The 18,090-nt window shown below is 39.6% G+C and overlaps 2 protein-coding genes across 2 annotated transcripts; both read left to right on the top strand.

The window, feature by feature from the left end:
* The first annotated feature begins 2,502 nt into the window (after window positions 1-2,502).
* LOC138893589 (uncharacterized) lies at window positions 2,503-2,865 on the top strand. Its single transcript, XM_070178225.1, has one exon. The coding sequence runs from the start codon at window positions 2,503-2,505 to the stop codon at window positions 2,863-2,865; it is 363 nt and encodes a 120-aa protein (XP_070034326.1).
* Window positions 2,866-3,161: 296 nt separating this feature from the next.
* On the top strand, window positions 3,162-3,698 carry LOC138893590 (uncharacterized). Its single transcript, XM_070178226.1, has 2 exons — window positions 3,162-3,324; window positions 3,442-3,698. The coding sequence occupies exons 1-2, from the start codon at window positions 3,162-3,164 to the stop codon at window positions 3,696-3,698; spliced, it is 420 nt and encodes a 139-aa protein (XP_070034327.1).
* The last annotated feature ends 14,392 nt before the right edge of the window (window positions 3,699-18,090 follow it).

An 18,090-nucleotide genomic window follows, 5' to 3' on the forward strand; every position in this document is an offset into this window, starting at 1 on the left:
CATCCATTTATAAAGACCTGTTAATCCCGTGTATTGAGGCCAAGTAACGGTGCGAGTCCATTATCTATCAGGCTTTCGAAGCGGTTGTTGTGGACCATATTGAGGAAGGAAAGCCCATTATACATCCTCGTCTTTCTACCATATTTGTATTGGTGGCTGCACTTATGATGAGACAGGGTTATGATCCAGGAAAAGGCTTGGGGGCATCATTGTAAGGAATTTCGGAACCCCTCTCCCCTTTTAGTAACAGGGGTACTTTTGACTTAGGCTTCAGGCCAACACAAGCAGACGAAGACAAGGAAAAGCACCGCAAAATGCACGGGTGGGTCTTGCAGTAACCTATCCCTCACATTTTCTACACTTTTGTCAAGCCATGACTCCAAGAGGGTCAAAATTCCTCGGCGCACGCAAACATTGATGAAATTTGCCATGGCCTCAACCAGATGTTTTCTGAAGTGATATGATCCATGCTGGTGAAGGCACTAGTCATGCCGATATGCAACTAATTAGCCCAGACACCATGCTCAACAACTGGGAAGCAACTCCTCTCCCCACAAAGAAGGAATCTTGGTAGTTTGCTTTTGCAGGTTTCTTTTTGTACTTTGGGTTACTTTCAGGGTTGTAATCCAAACATCTTAGCATGATTGTTTTATGTTGTTGTTAACTCTTCTATCCTTTCAAATTCAATGAAATGCAGTTAAGTTTCGTATTAAGTTTTGTATATTTTCCTTTTCCTAATTCCTGTCATTTTGTTTCCATTTCAATTTTGTTAATGCCGGCTTTAATAACATGACATGCATGCGGAATTCATGCACAAATCTTAAAAAGCTGTCTAATTTCGAAATAATGCATCAAGAGGCCGAATATGATGAAGATGGGGATGTTAAGGAAATAAAAAGAGAGTTGGAACAATTTGAAAACAAGCCTAAGCACAACCTCAATGAAGCTGAGCCAATTAATATCGAAAGTCATGAAGAAGTTAGAGAAACAAAGATAAGCATTCACACTGAACAAAAACCCAAAGATGCCTTGATTCAACTTTTATTTGAATACATAGATGTGTTTGCTTGGTCTTATGATGATATGCCGAGTTTAAGTGCTGATCTAGTGGTTCATAAGCTTCATACGTATCCTGATTTTCCACCAGACCAACAAAAGCAACGAAAATTAAAAACGGATATGCGTGACAAAATCAAAGAAAAAATAATGAAGCAATTGAGCGCCAATATGGTCAAAGCTGTCCGATACACCACCTGGGTGGAAAATATTGTTCCTATGCCAAAGAAGGATGGAAAAACCAGAGTTTGTGTTGACTACATGGACCTGACCAAAGCAAGTCCAAAGGATAATTTTCCTTTACCATATATCCATATTCTTATAGATAATTGTGCAAAGCATGAGATACAATCGTTCATGGATTGCTATGCTGGGTACCACCAGATTCTAATGGATAAGGATGATGCAGAAAACACCACTTTCACCACTCCATGGGGTACTTATTGTTACAGGGTCATGCCATTCGGTTTGAAGAATACAGGGGAAATATACATGAGGGCCATGACCACCATTTTTTACGTCATGATGCACAAAGATATTGAAGTATACGTCGATGATTTCATCATAAAGTCAAAGACAAAGTTGATCATGTGCGCGATTTGAAAATGTTCTTCGAACGGCTGCGAAGGTATGACCTTTAGCTCAATCTAGCCAAGTGTGCATTTGGGGTTCCATCTGGGAAGCTCCTTGATTTTATAGTCAGTCAGAGAGGCATCGAATTGGATCTTTCTAAGATAAAGTCCATTCGAGATCTTCCACCCCCGAAGAACAAAACTGAAGTCATGATTTTACTTGGGAGATTGAACTACATCAGTAGGTTTATTGCTTAGCTCACAACCACGTGTGAGCCCATCTTTAAGTTGCTGAAAAATGATGCTGATATCAAGTGGACGGACGATTGCCAAAAAGCTTTTGACAAGATCAAAGATTATCTGTCAGAACCCCCTGTATTGGTCCCACCAGAACTTTGTAGGCCTTTGTTTTTATATCTATCGATGATGGATAATTTCTTTGGATGCGTTCTGGGGCAACATGATGCGACAAGCAAAAAGGAGCAGGCAATCTATTATTTGAGCAAGAAGTTCACCAATTATGAGGTTAAGTATACCCTTTTTGAAAGGACATGTAGTCAGGCAATCTATGTCACTCGCATCACAATGAAAGCACGGACTTTGGCAGATCATTTGGCAGAGAATCCAGTTGATGATGATTACAAGCAACTTAGCACATACTTCCCAGACGAAGAGGTCAACTCAATAGATGAAGTAGTTCCGGACGACAACCATATGGAAAATGTATTTTGATGGGGTTGTCAATATCAAAGGAGTTGGGATCGGGGCAACCCTTATCTCACCTATTGGACAGCATTACCCTGCAACGGCACGACTTCGGTTCTTCTGTACCAATAATACGGCAGAATACAAAGCTTGTATCATGGGCCTGAAAATGGCCCTCGATCTGGATGTGCATGAACTATTGGTTATGGGAGATTTCGACTTACTTATCCAACAAGCCCAAGGCAAATGGGAGACTCGAGACATCAAGATTATTCCATATAGACAATGTGTAAAAGACTTGAGCAAAAGATTCAAATCCATCAAATTTAGGTACATTCCCATGTTTCACAACGAGCTAGCTGACGACTTGGCTACCTTAGCCTCGATGCTCCCTTATCCAGGCAACACAGAACCAGATGGTGAACCATGGTATCATGACTTAAAACGATTCTTGAAAACAAGGATATACCCAGAGCATGCCAAGGGAGATCAAAATAGAACTATAAGTATCTTGCCGGCGGTTTCTTCCTGAATGGGGAAATTTTGTACAAAAGGACCCCGAATTTGAACTTGTTGAGATGCATAGATGTCACAGAAGCTGAGCGGATCATGATTGAAGTGCATTCGGGGATATGTGGACCTCACATGAATGGATATGTTTTGGCAAAAAAGATTTTACGGGCGGGGTATTATTAGCTTACTATGGAGCGAGATTGCTTCAGTTTTGTTTGCAAGTGTCACCAATGCCAGATTCATGGCGACCTGATTAACTCACCTCCATCGGATTTTCATCATATGTTCTATCCTTGACCTTTAGTTGCTTGGGGAATGGATGTTATTGGGCCAATTGAGCCAAAGTCTTCAAACGGGCATAGATTCATTTTGGTCGTCGTTAATTACTTCACCAAGTGGGTAGAGGCAGTCACGTTCAAAGCAGTCAGCAAGAAAGCAGTGGTAGATTTTATTCATTCAAACATCATTTGTCGCTTTGGTATTCCAAAAACCATTATCACTGACAACACAGCCAATCTAAATAGTCATTTGATGAAGTAAGTATGCGACCAATTTAAAATTATTCATTGTCATTATATCCCTTACCGTCCAAAAGCCAATGGAGCCGTTGAAGTGGCAAAGAAGAACATCAAGAAGATTCTAAGGAAGATGATCCAAGGGTCAAGGCAATGGCATGAAAAGTTACCTTTTGCTCTTTTGGGATACCGCACGACTGCTCGCACATTTGTGGGTGCAACTCCTTATCTGCTGGTTTATGGAAATAAAGTTGTAATACCGGCTGAAGTCGAAATTCCCTCTCTCCGAATCATTGTGGACTTAGAGATTGAAGACACCGAGTGGATCAAGACCTGATTAGAACAGCTAATGTTGATTGATGAAAAACGGCTAGCAGCAGTGTGTTTTGGCCAACTATACCAGCAAAGAATGGCCCGCACTTATAACAAGAAAGTACGCCCAAGGCACTTTGAGGTAGGTCAGCTCATTTTTAAATGCATCCTTCCACACTAAGTAGAAGCTAAAGGAAAGTTCGCCCCAAACTGGAAAGGACCCTACATCATCAAGAAAGTGTTATCAAAAGGGGCCTTACACTTGCTAGATGAATAAGGACGGGTACCAGACATGACTATTAACACATATGCAATCAAAAGATATTATGTTTTATATATACACACTGCGGAACTTTCACGCCTGATTTTCTCAGATCAATATGACAAAGGTTATCACTGCTCATTATCTCAAATAGGTGTCACCCTTTTGTTAACCCTTTTGAGTTGTATTTGTCGTCTCTATTTTCCCTCCTTTTGGAACCTCTGTACTTGTAAAAGCAAAAATAAAAAAGAAAAAAAAGAAAAAAAACTTTTGAGTCAGTGAACTACGTACGACCTAATTCTAAAAGGATACGTAGGCAGTCTTACCCTGGGTTCGGTCCCATCACAACAAAAAATCCATATTCCCAATACTCCAAAACTGGGGAAGAAGTTTATTTTATTTTACGATTTTTGCTGTAAAAACGGTTCCCAAAGTTGTAATTCAGTTCAAGGTTCCTTTTGCCTTTTCCATGTTAGGAACTTCTGATTGATCTTTGAGAATGTTTTAAGTCCCCATGCCAAGGGCATTTGGCAACTTTCCGCATGCAGTATCTTAGTAAAAAAAAAGAAAACAAAAGAAAAAAAAGAAATGAGAGAGTCTTATCGGTGAAAACCCGTATGGGCACTGTAAGGCGACAGTGAGTAGAAAATTAAGAGAGTATTATTGGTGAAAACCCAGATGAGCACCATAAGGCGACGGTGAGTAGAGAAATGAGAGGGGTCAGTTAGCGAAAACCTGCGAAGGGCGCTACTAGTCGAATGAGGGTCTTCGATACTCCGGCATGAGCACAACCAAGAAAGTTTCAAGATGAACATTTGCGACGGATTTTGAGAATTAGACATCTCAGATGGATCAGGCGTCTAGTCAAACAAGCATTTCATGATTCATTGAAGCCGGCACATACTTCCAGATAAGTCTCCCTATTCCTCTCCCCGAAAGGGACACCTTTTGTTTAGACACAATTCCTTTTTTACTTTCAATTGCTCTTATGTTTTTCCCATAATTTTTCTTTGTGTCCATTTCGGCCTAATCTTGCATCAAAATGAAGCAAATAAATGGTTGTAAAACTGGTTACAGTTCTCCCATAATACCGATCAAAATTTGGGACGTATATGGCATTGACAAAGGCACGAATCCGTATGTGATCTCTTTTGCTAAGCCAAACAATATGTCTCAAAGAAACTGAAAAGGTCGCCTAAGCAAGACTTGCTTCATGGAAAAAATTGATAAGCATTATGTACACAAAATGATATTGGGTGCAAGACAACTAAGTTTGATTATAAAGAAAACATTTCCTCGCTTTAGGGACAAGGATTAGAGGTACTATGGACATCTGGGTATGAAACAGTCGGGGCAACATCGGAAAGCCTAGGTCTCCAAAAAGCGATATAGTGTATCTGAGCATCTTGGTACCACTCTGGTAGAATCAGTTCTTCGACAACGGAGTGGCCGTAAATTAAAACTCCTTAGCGCATCAAGGCCATAAACTGACCACCACTTTGAAAACTCATAATTTTTCTTTGTTTGGAGCAGGAAGAAAGCAGTGCAGAATGGTGATTGTCAAAGGACGAATGTCACCAAAGGTAAGTTTCCTTAAAATCTCCACTTCCTTTATTTTTAGCATGCATCACTACCGATCATACCTCTCATTTTCGTAGCTTAACCCAGGTAGAACCTTTTCTTCTAGGAGGATCTAGCTCATATTTCCAGGTAGAACTACTTTTTGCCCAGGCTGTTTTACGTAGCTTAACCCAGGTAGAGCCTTTTCGCCTAAGGGGATCTAGCTCATAGTTCCGGGTAGAAGTACTCTTCTCTCAGGATGTTTTACGTAGCTTAACCCAGGTAGAACCTTTTCGCCTAGGGGGATCCGGCTCATAGTTCCGGGTAGAAGTACTCTTCGCTCAGGTTGTTTCACGTAGCTTAACTCAAAACCATTTTGCCTAGGGGGATCCAGCTCATAGTTCCGGGTAGAAGTACTTTTCACCAAGGCCTGTTTTACGTAGCTTAACCCAGGTAGAACCTTTTCGCCTAGGGGAATCCAGCTCATATATCCGGGTAGAAGTACTATTCACTCAGGTTGTTTTACATAGTTTTACTCAAGTAGAACCTTTTCACCTAGAGGGATTCAACACTTCTCTGTAATATAGGGTGCCAATCCCTGGTTACTTTCTTTCTCAGTAATACAGCATACCAACCTCTAGTTACATTCCTTCTCAGTAATACAGGGTATCAACCCCTGATTATATCCATTTTCAATAATACAGGGCGTCAACCGCTGGTTATATTTCATATCAGTAATACAGGGTACCAACCTCTGGTTACATTTCCTTTCAGTAATACAGGGCACCAACCCCTGGTTACATTTTCTTTTCAGTAATACAGGGCGCCAACCCCTGGTTACATTTCATATCAGTAATACAGGGTACCAACCCCTCGTTACATTATTTTTCTGTAATACAGGGTACCAACCCCTGGTTACATTTCTCTACCAGTATATGGTACACCAATCTTTAGCTGTGTTTTTCATCATAAGGTACACTACTCCCTAGTTGATTTGATCTTAAATGCAGGGTAAACCACTCTGTAGTATCATTGTTAATATAGGGTACATTATTCCCTACCCACATTTCCCAACATAAGGTACACCAATCCTTAGTTGAAGCACCATTTAGACAATCAGAGTACGCCATTCCTAAAGAATCATGTTTTTCCTACGGTACACCATTCTTGACCTTTTTATTGCTTTCAATACTGAAGGAGTTTAGAGTTTGTTACAAATAACTCACGAAATCTTCCTAGTGAAAACTGGGGCAGAAAACTTTCATTCGCTTGTTTTATTTTAGTGTCTGGGCAGGTTTTACCTCGAGGCACAGGGTTCAAGATGAACAAAAAAAAGACTTGATCCAAAATAAAAAAATAAAAAGAGAGAGAAAACTGAATCCAAATGCAGAAGCAGATGGAAAGGATATGGATTGCTCAAGACGACTGAAGTTACGAGCTTTACATTTCCCATTTTGATCAAAATAAGTCATAGAAGAATGAACCAGCACTTGCAGCTAGATAGAATCAAGGTTCAGATCAGAGTCTGCGTGAAGAACCAGTGAAGACTCAAAATCAAGTTTTAGAAGACTTATAGATAGGAATCTTATAACTGATAGCTGATAGGCTTGTTTAGTTTCTTTTGATTTTGATGTAATAACAGGACCACAGACCGGAGCCTCGACGGAACCTCACTCGACTCTTCAACTCATCATTCCAACCCTTCTTCCTCCTTGAACTACACACGACGTGACTCCCTTAAATCCGGGATATGTGGGTTGTCCAAAACTAGTATCTAGTTGCACTCTTTTCTCTTCTACATATTTTTACCCATTTTATTAAAGATATGTTCAAAATTAGTCACATGGCTCACCTTGTCTTTTCCTGAAAACTCTTTCATGTTTTCAAGCAAAGAGGCGCGTGCTGTGAGCACCTAATTTGACCATATTTAAATTTTTTTTCACCTTCTACTATGTAAATATTTTTAGGGGTTTAATCAACAATTACTTTTTTTATGGGGTAAAAATTAAAAATAATTTAAAATATCAATTATTACTATTAATATTATTTTTATCTTTATCTTTATTTAAAAATAAAAATAAAACAAAAAATTAAATATATTTATTTTTAAATTTCGATTTGAATATAAAAAAGAAAAAAGAAAAGGGAAAGTAGGGAATTAAAAAATAAAAGTAAATGAATGTAAGTAAATAAAAAAATGAAAAGTAAAACAAAATGGAAAATAAAAAAATAAAAGTAAAGGTAGGTGGGAATTAAAATAAAAGTAAAAGAAAGTAGATTGTTTTAAAAAGAAAAGTAGAAGAAAGTGGAAATTAAAAAAAAAAGTGAAAGAAAATGGAAATTTAAAAAAAGAATAGTAAAGAAAATGGGAAATAAGAAAATAAAAGTAAAGGAAGGTGGGGAATATTATTTTTTAAAGAGAAGAAAAATGGGAAGTAGGAATTATTTAATTAACAGAAAAAATCTGAAAAAATTCGAAATTGTTTCTATAAATAGAAGAGAAAATGGGAGAAGAGGAGGGGAAGAGAAAAACGAGAGGAGGGAATTGATAGAAAATTTGTTTCTTCTTCTACGCTAAGGGAATTTCTACTCGTGTCATTCTTTCTTCGTCTTTCTTTCGAAAAATCTAGCAATTAATCACCCAAAACCCAACAAAAATATTTCAAAATATCCCTTTTTACACGCCAAACAGTGGAGTCATAGTCGAGGTCGAGGATTCCATTGGAGCTTCGTTCACTGGCTTTGATGTTCTTCTTCACTTATGCTTGCTCGGTGTTCGTCTGAGTTATTGTTTCCCGTTCGTTGAGACTCATTTTATTGAAAAATTTTCATTAAAGGTGTATTCTTCCCTCTGTTCTTTTTATCTTATTTCATGTGATTTTATTTATTTGCCTTTAAACTTTATAAATAATAATGTAAATTAGTCCTTAAATGTTATATGCTTAATTATGTTTCTGGAAATATGGTATTCAATTGTTGGGTCGTAGGGTATTTGTATATGATAGTTTATTTATTCAAATATCGAAAATCATACACTTCTTCCACAAGTAATTTCATAATTCATGACCTTACAATAATCTCAAAATTTAGGAAGAATAATGAACAATGTTAGAGTGCTTTAGGCACGCTTTTAATTAGTATATCGCGATTATGTATATGTTCGCGTGACATAATTGTGATTTCCAAAATTAAAACTAAAGTATGTGTTAGCGCAACTTTGGCCAAAATAATCTTAATATAATAAAATGCCATTAATTGTGTACACATACGCGTGACATAAATTTGGCACAATAAACAAAACGGATTCACACACGTTATTCATTTCAAAGATAATTAAATGACTAGTCGTTTTAAAAGTTGTAGCCATGTTTCCCTATTTACTACTCATTTTGTACTTTATAACTGATATATGACTTGCCGGAGTAATTAGTTTAGGTCCGGTGAGGTTTTGGAATGAATTGGAACACTTGGGTCATATAGTTTCATGCGAAGGGATCAAGGTGGATCCGAAGAATATTGAAGCAGTGCAGAGTAAGTCCAGACCGTCCTCAGCTACGAAGATCCGGAATTTTCTTGGTTTGGCAGGGTATTATCGTCGATTTATAGAGGGTTTCTCTTCTATTGCTGCACCTATGACCAAATTGACCCTGAAGGGTGCTCCGTTCAGGTGGACCGAGGAATGTGAGGAGAGCATCCAAAAGCTCAAGACAACTTTGACTACAACCCCATTATTGGTATTACCTACAGGTTCAGGGTCTTATACTGTGTATTGCGATGCGTCTCGTATTGGTCTCAGTGCAGTGTTGATGCTAGACGGTAGGGTGATTGCCTACGCGTCTAGACAGTTAAAGGTACATGAGAAGAATTATCCAGCCCACGACCTTCAGTTAGCAGCTATTGTTCATGCCTTGAAGATTTGGCGGCATTATTTGTACGGTGTCCATTGTGAGGTCTACACCGATCACCGGAGTCTACAACATCTGTTTAAACAGAAGGATCTTAATTTGAGGCAGCAAATATGGTTGGAGTTGCCTAAGGATTATGATATCACCATTCTCTATCATCCCGGGAAGGCCAGTGTAGTGGACGATGCCTTGAGTCGTAAGGCGGAGAGTTTAGGCAGCTTAGCATATTTACCGGTAGCAGAGAGGCCTTTAGCCTTGGATGTTCCTTGGCCAACTAGTTTGTTAGATTGGATGTTTCCGAGCCGAGCCGAGTTTTGGCTTGTGTGACTTCTTAATCTTCTCTTTATGATCGTATCAGGGAGCGTCAGTATGATGACCCCCATCTGCTTGTCCTTAAGGACACAGTTCAACACGGTGTTGCCAAGGAAGTCACTATTAGAGATGACAATGTATTACGTAGCAGGCTATGTGTGCCTAATGTAGATGGTTTGCGTGAGTTGATTCTCCACGAGTCTCATAGTTAACGGTAGTCCATTCATCCGTGTGCTACAAAGATGTATCAGGACCTGAGACAGCACTATTGGTGGAGGCGGATGAAGAAAGACATAGTGGAGTATGCAACTCGGTATCTCAATTTTCAGTAGGTAAATTATGAGCATCATCGGCCAGGTGGATTGCTTCAGAATTTAGAAATTTTGGAGTGGAAATGGGAGCGGATCACTATAGATTTCGTTGTTGGGATTCCACGGACTCAGCGGAAGTTTGATGCAGTTTGGGTGATTGTGCATAGGCTGACCAAGTCAGCTCATTTCATTCCTATGATGACTACCTATTCTTCCGAGCAGCTGGCTTAGGTCTATATTTGCGAGATTATCAGACTTCATGGCATACCAGTATCCATCATCTCTGACCAGGGTACGCAATTCACATCGCTGTTCTGGAGGGATGTACAGCAGAAGTTAGGTACTCTGGTTGAGTTGAGCACATCATTTCACCCTCAAATGGACGGACGGTCCGAGCGCACTATTCAGATACTGGAGGATATGCTCCGCGCTTATGTGATAGATTTTGGGGGTGCTTGGGATTAGTTCTAGCCACTTGCGGAGTTTTCTTACAACAACAACTACCAGGCGAGTATTCAGATGGCTCCATATGAGGCCTTTTATGGTAGGCGGTGTCAGTCTCCAGTGGGTTGGTTTGAACCGGGCGAGGCTAGTCTATTGGGTACAAATTTGGTTCAGGATGCCATGGAAAAGGTTAAATTGATTCAGGATCGACTTCATACAGCCCAATCTAGACAGAAGAGTTATGCGGATCGGAAGGTTCGTGATGTTGCATTCATGGTTGGTGAGCGGGTCTTTCTCCGGGTTTCGCCTATGAAGGGTGTGATGAGGTTCGAGAAGAAGGGCAAGTTGATCTCTAGGTATATTGGGCATTTTGAGATTCTTGAGAGAACTGGAGAGGTGGCTTACAGATTTGCACTACCACCTAGTCTCTCTACAGTTCATCCGTTATTCTATGTTTCTATGCTCCGGAAGTATCACGGCGATCTGTCTCTTGTGTTAGACTTCAGTTTAGTTCAGTTGGACAAGGATCTATCTTATGTTGAGGAACCAGTGGCTGTTTTGGACAGGCAGGCTCGAAAGTTGAGATCAAAAAACACTACTTCCGTAAAAGTACAGTGGAGAGGCCAGCTAGAAGGAGAAGCTACTTGGGATACTGAGTAGGAGATGCAGAGAAAATATCCACACCTTTTTAGAGTCTAGGTATAATTCTAAACCCGTTCGAGGACAAACGTTTGTTTAAGAGGGGGACGATGTAATGACCCAACCAGTCATTTTAAATGTTGTAGCCCCATTTCCTCTGTTATTGCTCATTCTGTACTTTTTAACTGATATATGACTTGCCGGAGTAATTGGTTTAGGGCCGGTGAGGTTTTGGAATGAATTGGAACACTTAGTTCCAAGTTTTAAAGCTTAAGTTCAAATAGTGACCAGATGTCGACTTGTGTGTAAACAACCCCGGAATAGAATTTTGATGATTCCAACAGCTCCGTATGGTGATTTTGGACTTAGGAGCGTGTCCGGAATTTTATTTGGAAGCCCGTAGTTAAATTAGGCTTGAAATGGCTAAAATAGGAATTTAAGTTTGGAAGTTTGACCGGGAAGTTGACTTTTTTATATCGGGGTAGAAATCTAGTTCTGAAACTTTTCATATCTCCGTTATGTCATTTATGAATGGTGTGCAAAATTTGAGATCAAACGGACTTGATTTGATAGGTTTCGACATCAAATGTAGAAGTTGGAAATTTCTTAAGTTTCATTAAGCTTGAATTGGGGTGTGATTTGTGATTTTATTGTTGTTTGATGTGATTTGAGGTTTCAAATAAGTTCATATGATGTTTTAGGACTTGTTGGTGTATTTTGTTGAGGTCTCGAGGGCCTAGGGTAAGTTTAGGATGGTTAACGGATCAAAAGTTGGACTTAAACAGCTGCTGCAATATTTTCTGCTGGAAATTCGGGGGCAGAAATCGAAGGCCGAAGACCGAGGCCTAGGATCGAAGTCCATGGATCGAGGCCAAGGATCGAAGACCCAAGATCGAGGCTGAGGATCGAAGACCGAGGATCGAGGCCCAGGATTGAAGGCCCAGGATCGACGCCAAGGATCGAGGCGGAGGATCAAAAGTCGAGGATCAAGGGTCGAGGGCAGCCTCGATAGAACTGTAAGTTATAAAGCAAGGGACTTCGTCCCATTTTTCATTTTTGACAAATTGGAGCTTGGGGAGAGGCAATTTTTGGGCGATTTTCAGATGAAATATCGGGGTAAGTGTTCTTAACTCATGGTTAGATTACCCGAATCCATCATTTGTTTTTACTATTTAATTAGTGTTTTGAGATTGAAATTTGGAAATTTTTAGAAATCTCATAGAAATGAATTTTTGAGATTTCAGTGTCGATTCGGAGTAGGATTTGAGTGAAACTGGTATGGTTGAACTCGTAATTGAATCGGTTGTCGGATTTTGTGAGTTTCGCCAGATTCCGAGACGTGGGCCCCACATGCGATTTTTGAGTTAAATTCGGATTTTATTGAAAAATGTAGTATTTTCTTATGAAATTAATTCTTATAATTTTTGTTGACTGTATTGAATTGTTTTGGTTAGATTCGAGCCATTCAGAGTTGGATAATCGAGGAAAAGACCTACTAGTGGATTAAATTGGAGCAAGTCGAGGTAAGTGACTTGTCTAACCTTGTGTGGGGGAAATTTCCCCTAGGATTGGTATTAAAGTGATAAATTGTAATGTATTGAAAGTCGTGTACATGAGGTGACGAGTGTGTACACGGGCTAAATGTGGAAGATTATGTCTTTAAATTGTGTAGATCACTATTGCATATTAATTAAATAATTTTACCTTGTTATATTTTTCATCATTGATTTAATTTTTATATTTAAAATTTGCTTGACCTTTTCCTGCTAATTGTTTTACCTGTTTAGTTGAAACTTGGTTTCTTTTATTCTGTGCATTATTTGAAGGTTGATTTTCTTTAAATTAAATATTATTAATATGAAGTATTTGACATTTTAAATTTGTTATTGAAGCAACGTATTAAAAAATTTAAAATATTATTTTGGTTGAGTTATTTATTCCTGAATATGTTTGTGATATTATTTGTACTCGTTGTGATTGAGTTGTGAGCTCCATGTTATGGAAAAATATTGTTGATGTTGTTTACTTTGGAAAATTAAATTATTTGGGCACTTGAGGTGCAAATTGTGATATATTATAATATTGATACGCATGCGGTGGTGTAAGGTCTGGGTGTTGAAACACATGCGGTGAGATAATGGTGTCTTGATACGCGTGGCTAGTAGGTGAACTACTAGAAGTCATGCGGTGTGATAATGGTGGCTAAAACGCGGGATACTATTTCGGAAAAAATATTTTCTTTAAAATTAAATGTGAAGGCTCTCGCGGTGATAGAAGAAAATGAGATATTGTTAATTTATTTATGATTTGGGACTACGAGGCGGTACCTCGGGAGTGCCCTTGTAGATATTGATTTATGGTCGCAGTTGCCTTTGATTATTGTTGTGATTTTCTTAAAGCTGAAAAGAATTCTGTTTTGTTTCCACGAGGTATTATTTGCCATTATTTTGCATAGTTAATTGGTGACATACTACTTGATAAATTTCCATTGTCATTTCATTTTTATTATATTGTTAAATATTTCACCTTATCTTTTATTATTCTAGTAGGGCCTGACCTCGTCACTACTCTACCGAGGTTAGGCTTGGCACTTATTGGGTACTGTTGTGGTGTACTCATACTACGCTTTTGCATATCGTTTTGTGCAGATCTAGGTACATCTTACCTGCCCAGACATTAGTAAGCTACCTGTGTACGGATACTTCGAGGTATATCTGCCAGCGTCTGCAGACTCCGAAGTCCCTTTCTATCATTATTTTGTTGCTTCCTTATTTTCTTTAGACTCTGATATATAGAGACAATGAGGATAAATTCTTAGAAGTTTGTGACTTATTTCTACCGGGTTTTGGGAGTTATAATTATGTGAATTGCAAATTTGTTTATTTCATATTTCAATTGTTATTCCGTATTGATAGGCTTACCTAGCCTTATAGACTAGATGCTATCACGACATCATACGGAGGGAATTAGGGGTCGTGCCAATTCCATATTTTAATAATTAAAAGCGGATAGATAAAATATGAAAACCAATAAATCACAGTTTATCCAAAATTAATTCAAGCCAGGTTGTAGTCAATAAAGCGACCACGAGACTCGGGGAATGTCTTACACCTTCTCCCCGGTCAACAGAATTCCTTACTCGGAATTTGTTTTCGCAAACCAATAATAATTGAGTCAAACCTTCATTTGACTAGGGATTCAAATAAAAGGTGACTTGGAACACCCCAAAAAATCAATACCAAGTGGCGACTCTATAAATAAAATAATCCCTACTCAAATTTGTCACTTTAATTGGAAAAACTCTTTAACCCACAACAATACATACACAGACATATATCTTTTAGGGGGTAAAGAGAGGTGTGTCACGACCCAAAATCTAACGTGTAGTGATGGTGCTTATCTGTGGTACTAGGCAAGCCGACCTTCCCAAAAATACTTTCAAACTAAATGTAAAAGTAAAGTAAAGCTTTCCATATCAAGAATTTTTTTTTCTTCATAAAATCAAAGTTAAACTCAAATTTGCAACAAAGTGCGGAAAACCAGCCCAAACATCAGGGTGTCACCAAGTCATGAGCGTCTAAGTATTTAAAACTATTACAGCCAATGTATAAGTATCAAAATAGAAAACAGAAAGAAATGTTGAAGGAGTAACAAGGTCTTGCGGATGCTGGCAGCTACCTTTCAGTCTCCAAAACTCAACCACGTCTGGACTCAACAATCTCCGTGCTTAGACACACCTGGATCTGCACAGGTAGTGCAGGGTGTAGTATGAGTACAATCAACTCAGTAAGTAACAGAAATAAATAAGGAATTGAGAAGTACTGACAAGCTATACAGAACAATTCAGTTGATAATTTTCATAATTAAGAGTAAACATGAGTGAAAGATCAGTTGCATAATTACCAATTCCGGCCAGACAATTTTTAGCTTAATGCAGCAACAAAGTGAAATAGATAAAACCTCACAAACACTGTCACTCAAACCCTCAATAACTCGACACTCAACTCTCAACCGCCAATGCATACCGCTCAATAGGTACCTACACTCACTGGGGGTGTTCAGACTTATGAGGGGCTCTGACAGCCCAAGCGTTATAATCTGCACGGACAACTCACGTGTTGTACGGACATCTCATGTGCCATAGTATAAATATCTGGATCTGCACGGACAACTTACGTGCTATAGTATAATATAAGGATTTGCACGGACAACTCATGTGTTGCACGGACAACTCACATGTTATAGTATAATATCTCAAAAACAGGCCCTCGGCCTTACTCAGTCATGAACATATCTAGTCTCATAGCTCTCAATAAAGAAAGGGAAAACACCCCAAATCAAAGTGTTACAATATATCATACGGGAAAATAACAGAGACTGAGGTAAACATGTACAAGAATCACTATGACTGAATATAACTACCATGAGTAGGAATATAGCCTAAGCATGATTTCTAACATGAAAGGCAGTCAAATTCTAGTAGACAGGAATACATATAAACACAAATAAAGGCTATTAGACTTCACAGTCTCCCGAGATGGACTAAGTCTCAATCCCACATGGCGTACACCCACACATCTGTCACCTAGCATAGGTGCCACCTACAAACAGTCACATTATACCAAACTCTAGGTTTCATACCCTCAATAACAGATTTAAAACTAATACTTACCTCAACAGCGTAGAACTCCTACTCTGGAATGCTCTTTCCTCACGAACTGGCCTCCAAATGACCCGAATCTAGCCACAAGCAATAAAATACGATCAATATGAGCTAAAGGAATGAATCCCACAAGTAAAATACCAAATTATAGGCCAAATCCCGAAATTCACTCAAACCCGGCCCCCGGGCCCACATCTCAAAATTCGACAAAAGTCACAAAACCCTAAAGCAGATTTGCTCACGAGTCTACCCATACTCAATTTTTCAAAATCCAACATTATTTGGTCCCTCAAATCCTCAAATTACACTCTCCAAAATCCCTGTCGTAACCCCTTGTCTAACTTCACGAATCCTACTAATTAGGTGGAAAAACAATGGGAAAACACCGTAGCTAATGATAATAGAGCTCAAGCAACTTACTTCAGTGAATATCCTTGAATCCCCGTCAAAAATCACCCCAAAATATCCAAAGTTCGAAATGAAAATGGTGTAAAAGAGCAAAAATCACGAAGTCCCCCTTTTATACCTTCTGCCCGGTGAAACCGCACCTGCGGTCCCTTTTTCGCTTCTGCAATACCGCACCTGTGGAATTTCCATCGCAGGTGTGGAACTCACTTAATACTCCAGGTTCTGCATCTGCGGCCAACCTCTCGTACCTGCGGTTGCGCACTTGCGCATCTCCCCCCGCTACTGCGGAAATAGGTCAATCTCCTCGCTTCCGCATCTACGACTCACCCTCGCATCTACGGGTTCCCAGATGCGACCACTTTTATGCACCTGCGGTTCCAGCCCAGGTCCTCTTTGTCTACATCTGTGGCTCCCCAAGCGCACCTACGACGCTACCTCTGCAGGTGCGGAAAAATACCACCAGCAGCAGTTCAACTGCATTTCCAAATTCCAAACCTCCTGTTAGCCATCCGGAATCACCCAGGGCTTCTCGGGACCTCAACCAAACATACCAACAAGTCATGTATCAACATACGAACTTAGTTGAGCCTTCGAATCATTCAAAACAACATCAATATACCAAATTACCCTCGAACTCAAGCCTAAGAACTTCTAAACTTTCAAATTCGACAACCGATGCCGAAACCAACCAAACCAGGTCCGAATGACCTCACATTTTACAAACACATCACAAATGACACGACAAACCTACTCCAACTTCCAAAAATCCATTCCGACCGTGATATCAAATTTTCCACTGCCGACCGAAATCGCCAAATTTCCAACTTTCGCCAATTCAAGCCTAATTCTACTACGGACCTCCAAATCACATTCGGGACGCTCTCCTAAATCCAAAATCACCTAACTAAGTTAATGGAACCATCAGAATTCAAACCCGAAACCGTTTACACATAAGTCAACATCCGGTTGACTATTCCAACTTAAGGTTCTAAATAAGAGACTAAGTGTTTCAATTCATTCTGAAGCCACTACGAACCCAAACCAGCTAACCAGATATATAATAATATAGCTAAAAAGCACAATAGGAAGCATAAATGGGAAATATGAGGCTATAAATATCAAAACGATCGGTCGGGTCGTTACATCCTCTCCCTCTTAAACAAACGTTCCTTCTTCAACCTCTGAAGCAAGCCACACAGTTTCTGATGCTCATACTTAACTTGCTGACAGTTGAGACACCGAGCCATAAACCCAACTATATAATTCTTCATCTTTCCCAACCATAAAAGACACATCACGGACCTTCTTGTCCGCGTAGCTCTTCTGCCTAGACTGCACCGTGCGAAGCCGCTCCTGAATCAATTTCACCTTATCTAATACATCCTGGACCAAGTCTGTACCCAAGAGCCTAGCCTCACTCGGTTCAAACCATCCTACCGAAGATCTACACCTCCTCCCATATAAATCCTCGTACGAAGCCATCTGAATACTCGACTGGTAACTGTTGTTATATGCAACCTCCGCGAGCGGCAAGAATTGGTCTCATGAACCCCCAAAGTCAATGACACAAGCGCGCAACATGTCCTCCAATATCTGAATAGTGCGCTCGGAATGTCCGTCCGTGTGGAGGTGAAAAGTTGTGCTCAACGCAATTTGAGTCCCCAACTCTCGCTGTACAGCCCTCCAAAACTGCGATGTAAACTGAGTGCCCCTATCTGAAATGATGGAAACTAGGACACCATGCAGGCGAACAATCTCTCGGATGTAAATCTCAGCCAACCGCTCTGAAGTGTAAATAGTACCAACTGGAATGAAGTACGCAAACTTGGTTAGCCTATCCATAATCACCCAAATAGTATCAAACTTCCTCGAAGTTCGTGGAAGCCCAACTATGAAGTCCATGGTGATCCTCT

This window comes from Nicotiana tomentosiformis, chromosome 6, assembly GCF_000390325.3.
Source record: "Nicotiana tomentosiformis chromosome 6, ASM39032v3, whole genome shotgun sequence".
NCBI lineage: Eukaryota > Viridiplantae > Streptophyta > Magnoliopsida > Solanales > Solanaceae > Nicotiana > Nicotiana tomentosiformis.